This window comes from Cryptotermes secundus, unplaced genomic scaffold, assembly GCF_002891405.2.
Source record: "Cryptotermes secundus unplaced genomic scaffold, Csec_1.0 scaffold1025, whole genome shotgun sequence".
In the NCBI taxonomy this organism is placed as follows: Eukaryota; Metazoa; Arthropoda; class Insecta; order Blattodea; family Kalotermitidae; genus Cryptotermes; species Cryptotermes secundus.
The window spans coordinates 1,062,484-1,080,674 of record NW_019730118.1 but is presented as its reverse complement, the minus strand read 5'-3'; the positions used below and the strand labels follow the sequence as shown (position 1 = coordinate 1,080,674).

The 18,191-nt window shown below is 41.6% G+C and overlaps 1 protein-coding gene across 4 annotated transcripts in view; it reads right to left on the bottom strand.

The window, feature by feature from the left end:
• The window catches only part of LOC111866271 (transmembrane protein 65), a 45,685-nt gene that overhangs the window by 10,523 nt on the left and 16,971 nt on the right, over positions 1-18,191 (bottom strand). Inside the window, exons 2-4 of one of the 4 annotated variants that reach the window (XM_023855058.2) lie at positions 17,617-17,742; positions 5,627-5,668; positions 3,720-3,787 (exon numbers count right to left, since the gene is read on the bottom strand). In XM_023855058.2, the coding sequence (XP_023710826.1) occupies positions 3,720-3,787; positions 5,627-5,668; positions 17,617-17,742 (236 nt within the window). Of the gene's footprint in view, positions 1-3,719; positions 3,788-5,626; positions 5,669-6,539; positions 8,038-9,326; positions 9,450-17,616; positions 17,743-18,191 lie in introns of those variants that run through there. The other 3 variants (XM_033752181.1, XM_023855060.2, XM_023855059.2) reach the window with 3 other exon arrangements.

Below are 18,191 nucleotides of genomic sequence, written 5' to 3'. Positions count from 1 at the left end.
GGCATTAGTTGAAGGTGAGTGGTCAGTTTCACGCCACGGGATAAGAGCCCTCACCCATTGTATAGGAGGTTGGGTGGACCCCAGAGCCGGTCTGGTCGACTTGGGGAAGAGAAAATTCTTGACCATACCGGGACTAGAACTCCGACCACTCGGTCGCCCAGTCCGTAGCCAGTCGCTATACCGGCTCCTTTTAATACGTACATGATAACCTCAGATAATACATACATATAAACTAAAATAGTAAAGGAGGTTAACAGAACGCATAATCAATGCTTGATATGGACATAAAAGTAATGTAATGGTTTTAGCAAGTCCGCAGGTATTGTCAAGTGCCGTGGCTCCGTAAAGGTTAAAACAAGACATTCATTAACACTTTCAAAATTATAATATTAAACACTTATAAAGCTAAATGTGTGTGCTTTGTTTAAGGCGAAAATAAGCAATTACAATTTTATTGATCTGTGTTCTTGGAGAATTGTTCTGATTGGTTGATTCATGCCAAGACGTGTTCTTATTGGACATTCTCGGAGTGCTGACTGATTTATTATAAAACAAGCAGCGTTAAGGGACACAGGGCGTACGATTTACGGCGGCGACACGCAGTGAACTGAACGCCTGACGATTATGCAGCACGCGCGAGAGCTGGACTGCTGGCACAGCTGGTTTATTAAGTTCCACGCTTCATATCTCACAAGTCAGAAGTTGGCGGTATTTCAGACAGTGCCAGGATAGTTTTAAGTTTACATACAAGAAGTGGGATGGCATGTAGGGCTTCTGAAAAGTAGGACGGAATCCATTTACGGTTCCATCCCCACATTAAGCATTCTTGTGTGTACTTAGTACACTTTTTTACTGAAGTGCAGAACTTCATGTGTCCATCCAATTTTCTTTGGTTTGAGGAACCCCAAATAACAGGCGCCGGTCACGGTATCCGAGAGATCTAAGACATGTAATGTCTTCACTCGCTCGGAAGCCGGGATCGTGGGTTCGAGGCCTTGCAACGAGCTGATCACTGTCCAAGGAGCGTTACCGTCTGTAAAATGATCATGAAACTGAGAAATCAGCACTATGCTCCAAAGTGGGAACAAAAGGAGAGAGAGAGAGAGAGAGAAACATTTCCCCTGCAAATTTACTGAGCCAACTGCTTCAGACTCCGTGGCTTTCAGTCCGCAAGCGAACTATACCGACCGATCGACAGCCGCTTGTCGGCGAAGTTAGTGCCAACTTTGACGGATAGAGGGTGTCGCGTGGTCAGCGCAACGAATCCCCACGGCCGTTAATCTCGGTTTTATAGACCGGAGCCGCTATTTCCTTGAAATAGCTCCTCAATTATCATCACGAGGCTGAGTGGACCACGTTCCAGACCCACTACTTCTCCGAAAAAATATAGTAGCACCGTGAATCGAACCCGGACCTCTGCATCTGTAGCCAGGAACGCTGACCACTAGACCACAGAATTCATTAATCATCCTATCAGCGACGCCACATAGTTTCTATATTGATAGCGTAGTTAACTATCGGGCCTCTAAGCAGACGGTATATGTTTTCCACTTCTTAAAATCCCATCCATGTGTACACAATTTTACAGATTTACCACCCGGTCTCACTGGCAGTCCCTTCTACAGGGTGGCCTATACACATCAGTTTTACTCGGTTTGATATTGCGACTGGCTACGGGCCGAAAGATCCAGGGGTCGGAGTTCGAGTACCGGTAGGGTCAAGAATTTTCTCTTCTTCACCTCGTCCAGATCGGCTCTGGGTTTCAATCAACCTCCTAACTAATGCGTACCCGGGAGTGAAGCTGACCCCTCACATCCAGCCACTGCCGTGGTCAAGAAAATGTGGATCTTTACATCCACTCCCCATACGCCTTCATGGTGTTTTGTTTAATTAGTTAAGCATGTGGACAACTTTACCTTTTACTCAAATTTTATACAAGCACAAATGGCCTAAGACACTGACGCATTACAAACACACATCATACGCATTGTGGCTCAAAGTGAATACAGTGAAAGCAAAGATAGGTTTTGGTAGTCCGTCAGCATATTCTCTTGGTCCAACTGAACAGATTTTCATGAAATTTGGTATTGGGATCTCCAATAAAATTTGTCTATGTAATTTAGATTTGGTTTGTGTCGATGAAATATAACCCCAATATTTTACGACGTTCAAGTCGAATTTCCAGTTTCTAAAAGAAGAAGAAAAAAACAGTAATGCAGCACGTTTGTATCTTCACGGTACTGATCATGGCTTCGGAGCTGGCAAGAAATCGAAAAGGGAAAACAGAACAGAAAGAACTGGAGACTTTTCGTTTATTGATGAGAGCTGATGTCAGGTTCAAATTCGAATCGACCGCCTATCGAATACGAGTTTCGAGCAGCACCACCACGAAAACCCGTCCTGTGTGTATTAATACTGACCAGTTTCTTGGGGGGGGGGTCTTACATGATTACTCATATGATCACAGAGTTTGGTTCCTCGACATGCGCTTCTTACAAGTTTGCCCTTACTATTCGCAAGACCTCAGTTACAGCCGGGGACCTTCGCAAATTCAACAGTTTAATTATAGCATTAAGCTTTATACGCCAACACAATAAAACATGAAAGTAAGGCAGCAGCAGCAGCAACAACAACAACAACAACAACAACATATATACGTATATATATACGTATATATATATGTATATATATATACATATATACGTATATAGTGCAGAATACAAACCCGAGCGCACAACGTAATAGCAAGCTTCCGAACAAATGCCTTTAGACAGTATCCCTGTCCTAACACTCAACACGTATTACACTTAATCGTGGTTCAGTATCAAAAAAAAATGCACACCACAGTCGGAGCGTGGTCTAAGGCATAAACTGTCTTCGCTCGCTCCAACACTGGGTTCGTGGGTTCGAATCCCAATCGAGACATGGATGTTTGTTTGTGTTTATTCTGTGTTTATGCTGTCCTGTGTGTAGGTAGCGGCCTTGCGATGGGCTGATCCCCCGTCTAATTAGTCCTACCGACTGTGTATAGATTTAGAAACTGAAAAAAGCGGCGAAGGTCCAACACAGGACTGTCGAGCCATAGACAAATAGATCAAAGATTGAGTGCCTGAATTTGTCGAACTGTATCGACAGATAAAGAGCAATCTTCAAACAGCCGTTTATCCTGACCTTCACATTACGACTAACATTCGAGGCAGGCCGCGCTGTAGCTCAAGCGGTTAGTCGCTGGCTACCCACCGCGGCGGCCCGGGTTCGATCCCGGGTCTGGTCAAGCGGGATTTGTGGTGGACAAACTTGCGCTGTGGCAGGTTTTATCCGAGTACTTCGGTTTCCCCTGCCAATCTTCATTGCACCAATTGCTCCACAATCACCCTCGCCTATCATCTGGGGCTGGTACAATAGGCCAGAAGTGGCCGCAGTACAAGGGACTTAGTCCCACCCCACTAGCAATAATAATAAAAAAAAAACATTCGAGGCAAGCTGTAACTTACCGCCTCGTACCAAACTTCCAGCGTTTCAGGTTTTGCTCTATTTAGAGACTTGGTGCTTTTGCAAAACAAAGAGACTGAAGTGACACGAGCCTTCTACTTGTAAAGCGGAGAGCCTGATAAATTATGGGAACTCCGCACTTACCACCAGTTGCGCCAAAGCCAATGCTACCACTACTACAATAAAACACACACACAACATTAATTAGGCCTAATGTAGGTACGTACGGCGATGATCATAATGAAGTTGTCCAGGAATCCAAACCCAACGAAAGGAACAGCGTTGTGCACAGAAACTGCAATCAGGTTAACACCAATCATCTTAGTGAAACTCGGATGGAAACACGCGGTTTATTAGCAGTGACAATGATTTATTTTCACTGTCCGTGTACAAAGGGCCAAGACAAACCAGTACAAAGGGCAATACTGTCATAAACATAATAATAATAACACTAATTCCCCGCCTTTTATGAACCCAGAAGGATCATGACCAGTACCTTATTCACAAGATTCAACTGATCCCTATCCTGAGTCACCTGAATCCAGCTCAAAACTCAAATCCTATTTTTTTTTTAAGTTCCATTTCAATATTATTCTCTCTTCTGCGCATAGATCTCCCAAGTGTCTCGCCCTTTCAGGTTTTCTGAACACAATTTCACCCAGGCGCGAAACATTTTCTGCACACCTCATCCTCCCTGATCCGATCCACCTAAGCATAATGTTGAGTAAGAGGCAGCACTATACTGAATATTTATGCTGCATATATTACCGAATAATTAAAGACGAGTATGATTACTAATATGTATATACCCTAAACTTACAAGTTAAAACTAGGACAAATGACTGCTTGCTTAATTTTCAACATAATGAATTGCTATTAACGTGAATATCGAAATATTTGTAACCTGCTACTTACCAGGCTTTGCACTAAAAGTTTTGTAGCGATTACATTTCGTAAGAAACTCACCTTTTTAAATCATCCAAATTTTGGGTTGTGCAATAGAGCGGCTGGAGGGATTACGTCAGTTGGAAAAAATCTAATGACCTCATCGGGAATCGAACCCGAGACCTTCCGGATTGTAGCAGAATGCCTGAACTACCTACGCTACCACGTTTCCCTTGAATTCGAATATTACAAAGTTGAATTAGTCTCAACTTCAAGGAATTAAAAGATCCGCAGCTTTATGCTCTGGTAAATTTCTCAAAGGTACTCGTCACAGCAAATATAATTCCATGGGGTCCCATACGTTTGGAACCAAAGGCAACAGCATGTTTAAGGCCGAACTGCTCACTGCACTTTAGGTCACACCAAGGAAACTGGCAACCGCAATTTCCGAGAATTGTTATCAGCCTCAGTTGAACACGTGTTACTGAATGGAGCAGCGCAAATTGAGGAAACGGCAGCGCAGTTTCCTTGGTGTGCCCTCGTCCTTAGTGAGATCACTCACGGCTCTCTCTCGCACTGGCAGAAATTTGCCGCGCGTCTGCTTGCATGAAGGATATTCTGAGCGTACTTTGTTTGAGCAGTGTCCGAAATCCAAGACTTATGGGATATTCTGAAGACTCAATTTCTCATCGATCAATTCCAGGCCATGGCATCTTGATGCTCTATTTTGCATCAATGTTATTCAAAAGCAAAATCACCCCTTGAGGAAAATATGCTAGCTGAATCGTGTAGGGAATTTATGGAGGTCTTCAATCACTACTGCCACACAGCGTGAACAGTTTCATATAATATAATGACGTACTGTAATGGCACGACCATGATAGTTCCATGTGTAAAAACTCAAAAGCCACAAAAATGTCTGATTCTGTGTTCATACTGGCCACATATGGGGCCTATGTGTAGTACTTAGCTAATTTTTCCTGTCAAGGTCTTGTTTGTTCATCTCCCATGCCTACATGGGACTCAGCTCTTCAACCTACACGGTTCAGAACAGGCTTACATACCTGAGGAACTGTTCCTTCGATGGGGCTATCCAACTCATGTCAAATTTATGAATAGGGGGCATAAGGAAAGCAACATCCTTGACTGGACAGCAGGGTTACGGGAAGCTGGGACGTTTACACAATGAAAAAAGAAACTTATTTATTAAATCAGCTAGAAAAGTTACGGAATTTGTGAATATACCTACCTCTCCACAGGTCGCCACTGCTAGGTGAGGGTACAGATTCAGCTGCAAAATACAAAGAGGATTGAGTCACAAAGTTTACAGCGAACAAGGCGAGTTAAAATGTGCGACATTTTCTGATTCAAGTGCGTGAATAGTAAGTGGCCCTGAGATACGAGTAATTGCATCGTACTGAAAGGGACCCGTTGATTATACCCGTACACAGAAATAATGGTGAATAATTATCCGAATTCTGTGAACAATGTTTCGAGCGTCCAATGACATGGGAAGATGTTCATGAATGGTGACCTAGAATTTGAATGGTCGTCATGGAGTAGTTAAAGGTAATACTCAAGCATTCGCTTGGAGAGGAGGAAAACTATAAAAACCCGAAAATCAGTTCACCATCTCGATCGATGGAACAGTGATTCTGCCCCACCATCCAAGGCCAGTATACCAATATACACAGCCTTACCTTCACGACCCACACATGTCTTAAATGGCACTGTACTGTCACTTCAGGACATACAGAACATATTATCTCCAGGCCACTTAGCTAACAGTATTTGCGAAAGGCAAATACGCATTGAATATTGTAACATCAGCATTCAATTAATTACTTGCTTCGGTAGGGTGGCCGCACCTTAGCTCAGGCGGTTAGTCGCCGGCTTCCCACCGCGACGTTCCGGGTTCGATCCCAGGTCACGTCATGTGGCCCTGGGGAAGGTTTTCTGAAAGTATTTTAGATTCCCCTGCCAATTCTCATTACACCGACTGCTCCACACTCATCATCATCAATCATCTGGGGCTGGTATAATAGGCCAGTATTGGCCGCAGTACTAAGTGGGCTCAGTCTCACTCCATCCCAAGAAATTAGATTAAATTAATTAATTAGTTCAATAGTTCCAATGCGAGAGTAACGAGAGTTGCTACTCACCCACATCACCCCAAGCAAACATGCTGCATGCAAACGTTGCAATTCAACCTACGTACTTATAGCTAAAGGAATGGAAGGACGAAACAGGACGGTAGGCGGGGCCAGATGCCGTCATGCAACAGAATGAATCGATCATGACACGTTCCTTCTGCTGACAGATGAACGTCAAAGTTCATGCACACAACATGGCTACCCTCGGCGCTACTCCTGAACCAGTACTGAACACATATGGGAGGACAGAGATCATGATATTGCAGCCAGTTACCGCAAATTTGTCATTAAAGAATGCTCTTGTTTTAAAATACAATAATTCACATTTCACAAGACGATAGAGATATTAGACATTTCGTCTACTGTTAACTTCTGTCTAGACTTGTTATCATGAAGCATATACGGACACTATGGGAAATCTGAGGGGGGAGGGAGAAACACGTGATAGTTTAGGTGTCAGACAAGGATTATTATGAAGAGTACTACTCAGGAAGATGGAGGCGATACGTTCTTCCTAAACGTCGGTTGGTTTTCAACGGACTACACGGTGTTCTATCCTAGAAGATAGGACTCTTTATAACCACCGGTGTCAGGGCCTTAAATCCTAAAGTTCGTCATCTTCCTGTTTGAATCATCTAAGTTCATACAAATATTCATATTGTACTTTTCCTTTGTTCGTCATCTTACTTGTTTATTTACTGAACTGCCGAAACATTCAGCAATTCTAATCGCAAACACAGAGGAGTTGGGTAGTACGAAAATATCTTGAAACACCTCCACGCAGAATTTCGACCTTTCTCAGCGCTGAAGACTGAGACGTAATTTTGTTACCCGCGTAATTTCATAATATTCAGGAGTTATATCTACGTAGGCGTACTTTATTTAGAGAATATTCGTTTATCAGCTATAAAGTCATTAAAATAAGGAAAGACTTCACCAGGGCTGCCCTGTTATAGCACGACCCCTCCCCACTTATAAATAAATTGATGTGTGAGATTTGATGTTTTCAGGGCAACAAACATTTATATTGTAGTCTTCTGCGATATGAGGTCATAGTCTCGCAGGGGGTTACAAACATTTTGGGGGAACCTGCTACCAACACATTCTACCAAGGACATGGAGGCAGAATATTCCTCTGAAATGTTGGTTACATCTAGGACACTGTATGGTACCATAACCTATAACCCCATAGCCTAACCTGCATTATCTCCTATTATTACATCTTTTTGGAATTCAGGAGAACTACTGTGACTGTAGACAAGCATTCTACATTAGTTCAGATCATGATAGTTTCCTCCTACACAAGTTTACTGTGGGCTCAAGATTTGTTTCAATGTATTCTTTATCTACAAAACGAATGTTTTCCTCTCCTTCCATTACAATTGATTCAGCTGATTTCTGATCTCTTATTTTGTGATTAGAAAAGCGGCAAAGGTACACATAAAACAGAAGTAGGTAGTAAGAAATGGAAAAGCTGTGAGAACAAGAAACAGACAGGGAATAAACAGCGAAAGTAATTAAGACCAACCCGACCAAGATTTAAGATGGCGAGTGTCAACATCCGTCCAGACGAGCGTGCCAGCTCACCCTCCGACAGAAGCCGGGCGAGGCATAACAGCAAAAATACACAAAACACAAGTTAAAGAGAAGTAACAAAACAGGAGACGCGGAACTGTCCGATAAAATATTCCACCAAAATATATTACCCTTTTCATTTCTTACATAGGTCCGCATCCAAGAAACGTGGGTTAGCATAGGAACTGTAATGTTGCTTCCTTCAGAGATCAAAATCACAATTCTGGGCTAAACGAAATGCATATCACTTCTCAAAATAAGTTATGTAACAAAAAAAAACACTCCTCGAGGGATACCGCCTTATCGTGGGGGTGGGAGGTTTGCGCGCCAATGACCGGAGAGTAATGCTGGCGGGAGCGTAAACTCTGGTAGAGCCACCCATGCCAGATAGGTCAAACCAGAATGGCCAGGCGAAGTGTAGTCCCTGTTCTTCCATAGTGGAGGTTGCTTATTGTTACGAAACCTTCAGAGAACAAAGACGAAAGGCAGTGAACATGAACCTATGGAGAAGGCCGAGACCCACACAAGGTTGCAGCGCCAGTAAAGCAGAAGAACAAAAACAATTATTTCGTTCAACCAGTAACGCTATAACAACATTAACAATAAGTTTATAATAAAATTCTGTAATTTATAAAAGAAATTAATTTCTTGAAGTTGATAATATGAATACAATTTAACGCTTTCACTGAACTGTAAATTAAATGTACTGGTATGGATCCTAGACAAGAAAGGTCCTTCCAATCATACATGGAGTAAAATACGTGTTCTCTGAAAACGGTTCCTTAAACGAATATGAACTGACCATTAAGGTATTGTCAGAGAAACGATGGCCCGAAATAATACACGATGTATTAACAACAGTTAGTGAACACACAAATCTATATTTATTATAATGAAGTGATTAATTTGGAAGACAGTGAGGTACTGAAACTTACCCACTAATTACATTTCCCGAAGATTCGTTGACATGTCCGTGAAAGATCGTCATTGGTACTTATCCTGAGCCAAACGAATTACTTTTTTGTATGACGATTCGTTTCGTGGTGACGGCCTAACCCAATGCGCGAGGTACTAAAAGAACTTCATAATGTCAATTAAACAACAGCTCCTATGCTTCTGGCCATACACAAACCGAAACATGCATACATATTTTGTGCTCTTTTGTGTGACATTTAGAGACAAAAAATTCGGTGCAATCAAGGTTCAATTCTAAATTCTTGCCATGTCCACCATGATGACCGTTCTCCTCAGCGACTTCAGCTCTGGACTGGAAGGGCTTCTCCTCCTTATCAAAGCTCCTCGCTGTAAGTATTTTTGTCCATTTCCCCCTAAGAACACCTGTAGCTATTGGAATGAGAAACAAGACAGAAGACTGGACTTAAAGCAAAATTACGTAGCATTTTGGTTCCAGAAAATAATGCAAGGAAATCGGCTTCAAATACCTTTAACTCTGTCGCTTACTGTAGACAAAGTAGATTACCGAAGTAACAGGAGAGCTGGACTTCAGTTACCTAAATTATTACAAATAGGAACAAGAAGCGATTCTCCTATTGGCCCCGAACACACCTCCTCTGAAATAAGAGAAGATGGTAAACTCCGAGTGGCCTCCTCTGTGGTCTAGTGGTCAGAGTTCCTGGATTCAGATCCAGAGGTTCCGGGTTCGATACCCGGCGCTACCAGATTTTCTGAGAAGTAGTGGGTCTGGAACGGGGTCCACTCAGCCTCGTGAGGATAATTTAGGAGCTATTTCAAGGAAATAGCGGCTCCGGTCTAGAAAACCGAAATTAACGGCGGTGGAGAATCGTTGCGCTGACCACGCGACACCCTCTATCAGCTAAAGTTGGCACTAACTTCGCCGACAAGAGGCAACCGCTCGGTCGGTATAGTTCGCTTGCGGGCTAAAGCCACGGAATTTATTTTCGTAAACTCTGAGTTTACATTTTTCAAATTAAGTACCAGAGTATTTCTGCTCTAACTGCTCAAGAAACATCAATAAGACCACTTCGAAAAATCAAGATTTTAATTCCTTTGCAAGAAATAGTTTTAATTAACTTTATAATTCACAGTGGTAACTACATATACCACCAAATGTAACAACCACAAAACTCTGCACTCTGCCTGTAGAATAACTTTATGGATTTTGCGTCATTCCCAGAATAAACGCTTTATTTACCTTAAATGCCATTTTAAAAATAATTCAAAATAGGTGTGATTTGGATTCATACGAAATATTCAGCGTTCTCAAGCGGGATTACATTCACTGTAAGCAACGGACTCTCCAAAACGTTTTGTATATCCAGTGGTAACCGTGTTCAATAAACGTGTAGCAACAAATGACAACTCGCAATTCGATTTATCGAAACGAAAAGGATAACAATGTCATGACCGTAGTAACTCCGTCTGTAAGTTCCAAATCCTAGGCAACATCCTGCGATACAAAACCTACGTAGTGTTTCTCCCCCGAGTATTGTGTAATATCCCAGTGTCACTTTTATCGGATATCTTGCATCTGTAAATGAAACAATTACCAATGAAAAAGAAGCAGATAAGAAGATAAATTATGTAAGTGAATAGGACAGAATATATTCAATGCTCGGAATAAAGTAACACGAGATAAGTTCTCACTGATATATTGGGTTTTTGGACTTTATCCATCGTCCTGGTTTTTAAGATAACAAATAAAAACACGACGTTTCGGAAACTGGATCTGTTTCCGAAACGTCGTGTTTTTATTTGTTATCTTAAAAACCAGGACGATGGATAAAGTCCAAAAACCCAATATATCAGTGTGTTATACACCATCGTCAGAATCCTATAGTAACTACTTGAGATAAGTTCTGCTTCAATAATCGTGTCTTACTTGTTGCTGTTCATGTGAAAGGCGCAGCGTGTGAAGAAAGGTTGAAAAACAATACACATCATTAGTCACATATAAAACAGTAAATAAACGAACTTCATTAAATGCAGAGACATAAAAATACAGATGATGATGACAGTTTCTTGAAGGTTACGTATACTGAGCTGTGAAAAGACAGAAATGAACTGAGGTTGATTAGCAAAAAGCATGTTATTGCAAAATAGTGCCAACTTCATATAAAATATATACTGATTATAAAGCAATGCAATTTGTACTAGCTATATACTAATCTGCCAGGCCCAAGCTAATTTCTGAAGCTATAGCAGATACATTCGGTGACTACGATAGCATCTGCAACATAAGTAACAAGGTTCATCTAATGATATATCTCAAAATTCGATGAAAATATCACAATGTTTATAGATCAGAGAAGTGTTTTCATAATTGAGATTTTCCGATTTTCTCTTTATGACGAAAGAGACAAGCGTCATTTCATAAACATGATTATACATAACGAAAGAAAAAAGACTTACCACGAAACTAGCATAGTTCTATCTGCTTACAAAGACATAACTAACCAATTTATAAGGCATAACGAAATATATATAATGCAAAATACACTACTGCCAACATTTTTTGTTTTCGTTGCATAAAATTTAAATAGTTACAACAAAACCTCATTTGCCTCCTATCATGAGATCACACAGAGTATCGCCTACATCAACTGTCTCAGATCGAATCAGTCAATCAGTCAATATTCTTGTGTTCATACCTGTTTATTACAGATGTTGCAGCTGTCATTTAACACCAGCATATCGGCTTAAATTCAATTCTCGCAACAAAAAATGTTATTTCAAGCAATATTAATTTGATTCGTGTGGTATTCAACGAAGCTCTTTGAAATGAATAGATTATATAACACCGAATAAGATCGGACGAAGGTCATGAATAAGTTAAATTATGAAAGGAGAAAGAAGTGGTATATTTCAATGTGCCATATTAGCATTGCTGTGAAGAGACTGAGAAACACCATTAACAACTTCACTCAAGTTAATCAGTAACCCAGCCAAAATTGAAAGGAATTCAAGTATTCACTATAAATTAAATTGTTCTCATAATAAATAACTCTAACACGATATTTTATGTTATGGCGGAATTTGATGTAAAAATAATAACTTTCAGCTGCTTACTATGAATACGGCGGCACCAATAACTTTACGCTTTTTTTTTAATTCGCTTAGTGGGGGGTGGAGTCCAATTGGGTCCACTAGGCACGTCGGCCACTGATTGGCCTATTGTAGCCTCCCCCGGGAGATTATGATGATGGAGAATTTGGTGAAATGAAGATTGGCAGGGGAAACCGAAGTACTCGGAGAAAACCTGCCCCACCGTCACTTTGTCCACCACAAATCCCACTTGACCAGACCCGGGATCGAACCCGGGCCGCCGCGGTGGGAAGCCAGCGACTAACCGCTTGAGCTATGGCGCGGTCTAACTTCACACTTGAAAGTTGAAAGCTAATATACATATGCTAGAGCTGGGTTTGGTCCTTAGTTGTTATATTTATGCTAATGAACAGCTCAGATACAGTTTACAAATAGTGACATGTGAGCCTGGTTTCCAAATAAACTTTGAGATCAGCTACACTACTGAAGAACTGCAGCCTCAAATACATGCAATGATGAAGTATCTCCCATTCAAAGAGAAGTTTTAAAAAAGCGATCAAACACCACCAGATGCTCAGCTGTTTACAAGAATACTTTCCAATATGTGAAGCACAGAGCTATGTGGCGACATTAGTGGATCAGCAAGTTAACTAGAAAATCACGTAAACTGAATAAATAAGATTAATAATTAATAAATGAATAAGTAACGATTATCAGAAATGCAACAGAAACTTTCAGTCAAGATTAGACCAGATGTACTAATTGCACGCATATAAAAATACACTTCATACTATGTAAACATAATTTACAAATGCTTCTCCTTCTGGCATACATTAAAGACTTTGAAGTTCACTTATTGTAAGTACAATTCTATGGCTACAAAGCTAATCGTACGAAATATGTCATACTGCACAAGATCAGAATTATATTCATTACATATTCGTCACAAGGGAATATTTTTTTAATTAAAGGTGGGTGTAGAAATGGCATTTGTCAAAATATAACATGGATACGATATGCCGTGTTCCTTCTTAAAAGCCAAACGAAAAGAGAAAAGCAGGTTTCAAAATAAACTCTCATTATCTTCAATAAATAACTAAGTCCATGGAGCTGAGTTCTTCAGAAGCCGCCGGTTGTGCAGCTACTCAAGAATTTATTTTCTTCCCACATATGTATAGTCTTCCTAGTGGCCTCTTTCCTTCTGGCTTTCCCATCAAAATCTTACATGCGTCCCTCTTCGACCCCATGCATGCAATATGCCCTGCCCACCTCATCCTCCTTGACTGGATGATTCTAATTATACCTGTCGAAGAGAACAAGTTTATTTTCCCTTGGCACTACAGCCCCAGTGGGCTTAGGCCTACCTCCATGAACTTCTCCGTTCACTTCGGTTTTTTTAGATATTACACATTCAGTAGGACTCCTTGGGCGGGTGATCAGCTCGTCGCAAGGTAGAAACCTGTACACAAACACAGAAAAACGCACACACACAAACTAAACATCCATGCCCTAAGTGGGATTCGAACCCACGATCCCGGTTTCCATAAGAGCGAAGACAGTACATGCCTTAGACCGCTCGGCTACCGTGACCGGCTTTTAAAGACCTTAAAGATATATATATATATAATTAAGTTCTCGTCCTGGTAATTGCAGAACGATCAATAAGTCAATATTTGTTTATTTGAACGGCATTAAAGGTTGCAGAATGAAATGTTAGGATTGATCGTGAAGCATAACGTAAAACGTCGATCCCTCACGCTAGAACAATCCATCAGGATGAGTGGAGGAAGTCGGCCTGAGACACTGTAGAACAACACGTATATACGAGTACGCGCTCCAGTCTCATGTTGTGGCAGCAACTCTCCTGCCATGCTTGAGTGCGCGATCTGGCATCGATATACGTACAGGCGAAGTCAGTCTTACACGACTGTCTATAGATATATAAAACGGAAGATTTTTAACGATTTCTCCATGTATTTAACGCGATGTTTTAAACGTCTGTATTATGTTCTCTTGTTTTTTTTAATACAAAAGAAAACTCAGATAACATTTATAGCCTCAGCCAATTTTATGGTACAAGGTGATTCTAAATTATTATCGTGTTTTCCGTGGCCTATAATTTTCAAACCTTAAGAGCCACGAAAGGCGCGCAGGTTGAAGTTGTTTAGCATTCTGCAGTATTGAGTCAATAAGTAATACAATTTACGCTTTCATATTCTGTAAGCAGTTTTATTTTGTTGTTTTCGGTCTGAAAATTATAGCCCAAGGGAGCCCCGACAATAACTTAGAACCACCCTGTACGTTATTTTTACAAGTCTGAAATCACCGCCAATTTCTGCCAGTAAACATAATACAGACAATAGGCAATAGTCAAAAACTAGCTGTCTGAGCTTATGTTATTTTCTCGTGATGTTTACTAGTTGGTCTACTGTCGAAGATAAAGGCGGGAGTAGCGCAATGGGAAGAGCGGAGGTTTCAAAACATGCTTATAGGGCCGTGTACAGCCCAATAGCTGCACATATGACAAGCAAGAGCCATATTCCAATGCAACTATATGGATCGAAACTTGAGAAATACTTTTGAAACCTGAACAGAAAACATGGGAGTCGCCTTATCTGGAAACGGCCAATACTGATTGAGTAACTCTGAACAAAAATAAAATGACAACTTGTTAATCGGTACGAATGTAAGGTGGTTTACCGTCTAGACGTTTATACCAGCTACAGCAGCCAATAAATCGAACTTTCTTCAGAATACTTGGTAGCAACATAATGCTAACTTACTCATGGAGTTACAGCGGCCTCTGTAGTCTAGGGGTAACGTTCCCACCTCGTGACTCAAGGTACGCGGGTTCAAACCCGGCGGAGGTCGTGGAATTTTTAAGGGCGGAAAAATTCAGGAAACAAGCCGTGGGTCCCGTGTCGTAGCTTTACGGCACGCAAAAGCCAAATTCAGCGCATTTCCCGCCCAACAGTAGTCTCTAACCCATCTGGTAGATGGGGGAAGCATCGAGACACCGCTGAGCCAGTAGAGGCCGAACTCGCTGGCTGAGTCGGGACTGATGGCACGCACCAGTACCGGTAGGGAATAGAGACTGGTAGAATATCATAGGGGGACGCACAATGGACCAATAGTTGGTCTAAGTGCATGGGGAAACCCACCCTCTCCAATACAATACAAATACAATACTCATGGAGTTGAGCCCTTCTTGAGAAGTAGCCAATTCTGCAGCTACTCAAGAATTTCCCAGTATTTTATGGCACCCGAAGGTTCACTGCCGTGTTCATAAGATCCCTGTACTGGTCCCTATCCTGAGCCAGATAAAATCAATCCATACCATTCCTACCTACATCTTGATCTTTCTAGTGGTCTCTTTCCTTTTGTCAAAGTCAAACTCACATTGTGACAGTCAGTCAGTCAGTCAGTCAGTCAGTCAGTCAGTAAATCTTGGTGTCGAGCCCCATCTGGGGCTCATGACCACAAATTACTTATTACCGTTTGACAGTTACGGACTTGTTTCTGTGGGGAGCCCTCTCTGACGAGAGGACGGAGCTGTCTTTTGTATATGCTGCTGGCCCTTGCCAGCAGTCTTTCTCGGGTCCGAGTCCCTTGAGATTCGCGACCATATTTTACTGTCTCAGATCTGAAACTTCCCTTTTCGTCGCCTCCTACGACTCGCAGGGTCACGGTGGAGGTATTCGACCCCGCCTCCACACGGGGTTGTTGTCTCTTTCCTATTAGCTTTCCCACCAATATCCTATATGCATTTCTCGTCTCCCCCACTCATGCTACATGCCCTGCCCATCTCATCCTCCTTGACTTGATAATTCTAATTATACTTGGAGAAGAGTACAAGTTATGAAGCTCCTCATTATGCAGTTTGCTCGAATCTCCTGTCACTTCATTTCTCTTCGGTCCGAATATTCTCCTCAACACCCTGTTCTCAAACACCCTCAGTCTATGTACCTTCCTTAATGTCAGAGACCAAGTTTCACACCCATACAGAAGGTAGCAACACAATACATACTTTATTCTAACTCTTTAATTGGACGCATTGTCCTTAATCGACATGAACCAATTTAATGACGTTTATTTAACAGAGTTCAAATTGTTCTGTTTCAATTCCAAAACTAAGAAGGGCTAAATCGGACTTGGTCTGAAACGTGATTTTCCAAATGTCGCTCTGGGCCCGACAGAGCACTCCCTCTGAGACCCCTATGTTTTCCATTTCTCTTTCTCCTGCAATTAGTGGGACTGTCTAATTGAACCCGACATGAGACAGGAATGTGTTAAAGTAGACCCTCTCTGCTGTATGGCGAAAAACTGAGCCGTGAATGTTAAGCTTCTATCCCCATTTACGGTATTTACTCCTTCACTACATAAATAAATGCTGTAACTCAACACAATATCGTAATTGTGGTGCAAGTGGATAGAAGGACGAATAATAGGTCATTTACCGATGCTGCATCATCTACTTAGCGTTAAATGATATAAAAATGACCGTGTTAGGTGAACTTGCAAAGCAAACTGGGAACAAAATGATCGTGCCCTATTTCAAGGTAGTATCCGGACATTCATTTGGAGGAAATCCATGAAGAGCCTCAGGACAGTCGTGTCACGGCAGATGCGAACCGGGACATCGCCGAATACAGGTCAGGAGCGCTACCGCTTTTGTCACCTCCCTCAGTACGATGAATTATTCACAGGCTATAATAGTTTCCCCTACGCTAAGCACCACATATCAGTAGCTTGCAGGTCACGTATAGGGGAAACATGTAGCTACATGAACTTGTAGCAAAGTGTGAGCCAGAATACAATTATTTCACACTTGCTGGCTGAGAGTGTTTGAGAACAAACTGCTGAGGAAGATAAATATGGATCTTGGAGAAACAAAAGTGGTAAAGAACTGAAGAGAACTGTATAATGCGGAGCTTTGTAACTCGGCTCTCCACCTGATGTTGTTAGATAAAACGTAACGCCATCCCTGTAACAGGCCGTGGAGGCCCATAGGGTTGTGAGATGTTGAGGGTCCCACACTTTCTAGACAATCAGCTTATTATAGATGGCGGCAAGGTTGTCAGCCTTAAGCGCCATAGTGCGGCTAGTAGATGACATATGGTAACTCAAAGTTAGAGCTCATTAAAACCCGCAATTTGTATTTGGGCCATTTTTAACCTATGGCGAATATTTAACGAAATAGAAGAAAAGATAATGTCTGGATCTGTGCAGTGTGATGAGCTATTTGTAGCAACAAAGATCTGCAACAAATATACAGCGAACATGATGGTTATTCAAAACGTCAAAGAGAGCAGAATTTGGAAATTACACTCTTGTTACATTCCACTACGTTTAAACTACCAAAAAGATTCTGGTATATACAGTTCTTTCACAAACAGGGTAACAAAGTACATAAAGGCACTGTAATCACACTTAACTTTCTAATCCACTAATGTATGAATGAGTTTAATGAGCCTGGCCTGTAGCGTACCATACTTCCTTGCAAGCCAGTCATCAGGGAAGGTGCAGTAGGAGCCAGTGGGGTCCACATCCCCTAGAGATGGAAGTTTGCTTGGACGACCAAACGTTGACCGCCACCTCACACCAGCCAGTTGACCTGCTCCATCACACACATATAGCTACATAGCAACACTGTACACTCAAAAGATAAGGCAAAAGCAAACTGAGAACCACAAATAACTGCTGCTGTTTTAAGCCAGGTACAAGCTCACACGAAAGAACCTGGAAACTCTGAAGAATCATTAATTAAACACAACAGCACACATTACGTACATGCTATTAAAGTAGGACTCACACAAGACGGTGGGTGAATAATGGTGTCACGTAGAGAGCGAGAGAAGAAAGAGACAGTGCTATAAGACTGCGATATTGCGAGATTGCTTCCACTGAAACTTGCTATACATTGAAATTCACGAAATCTAGTGCATCTGATCGTACTATTAACTACCAAAATATATTATTATCACCTTACTGCAGTCCATTTATTCGTCTTAACATTTAACCTCGCTAAAAATACCTTTCATTGACAAGCCCAACACCACATAC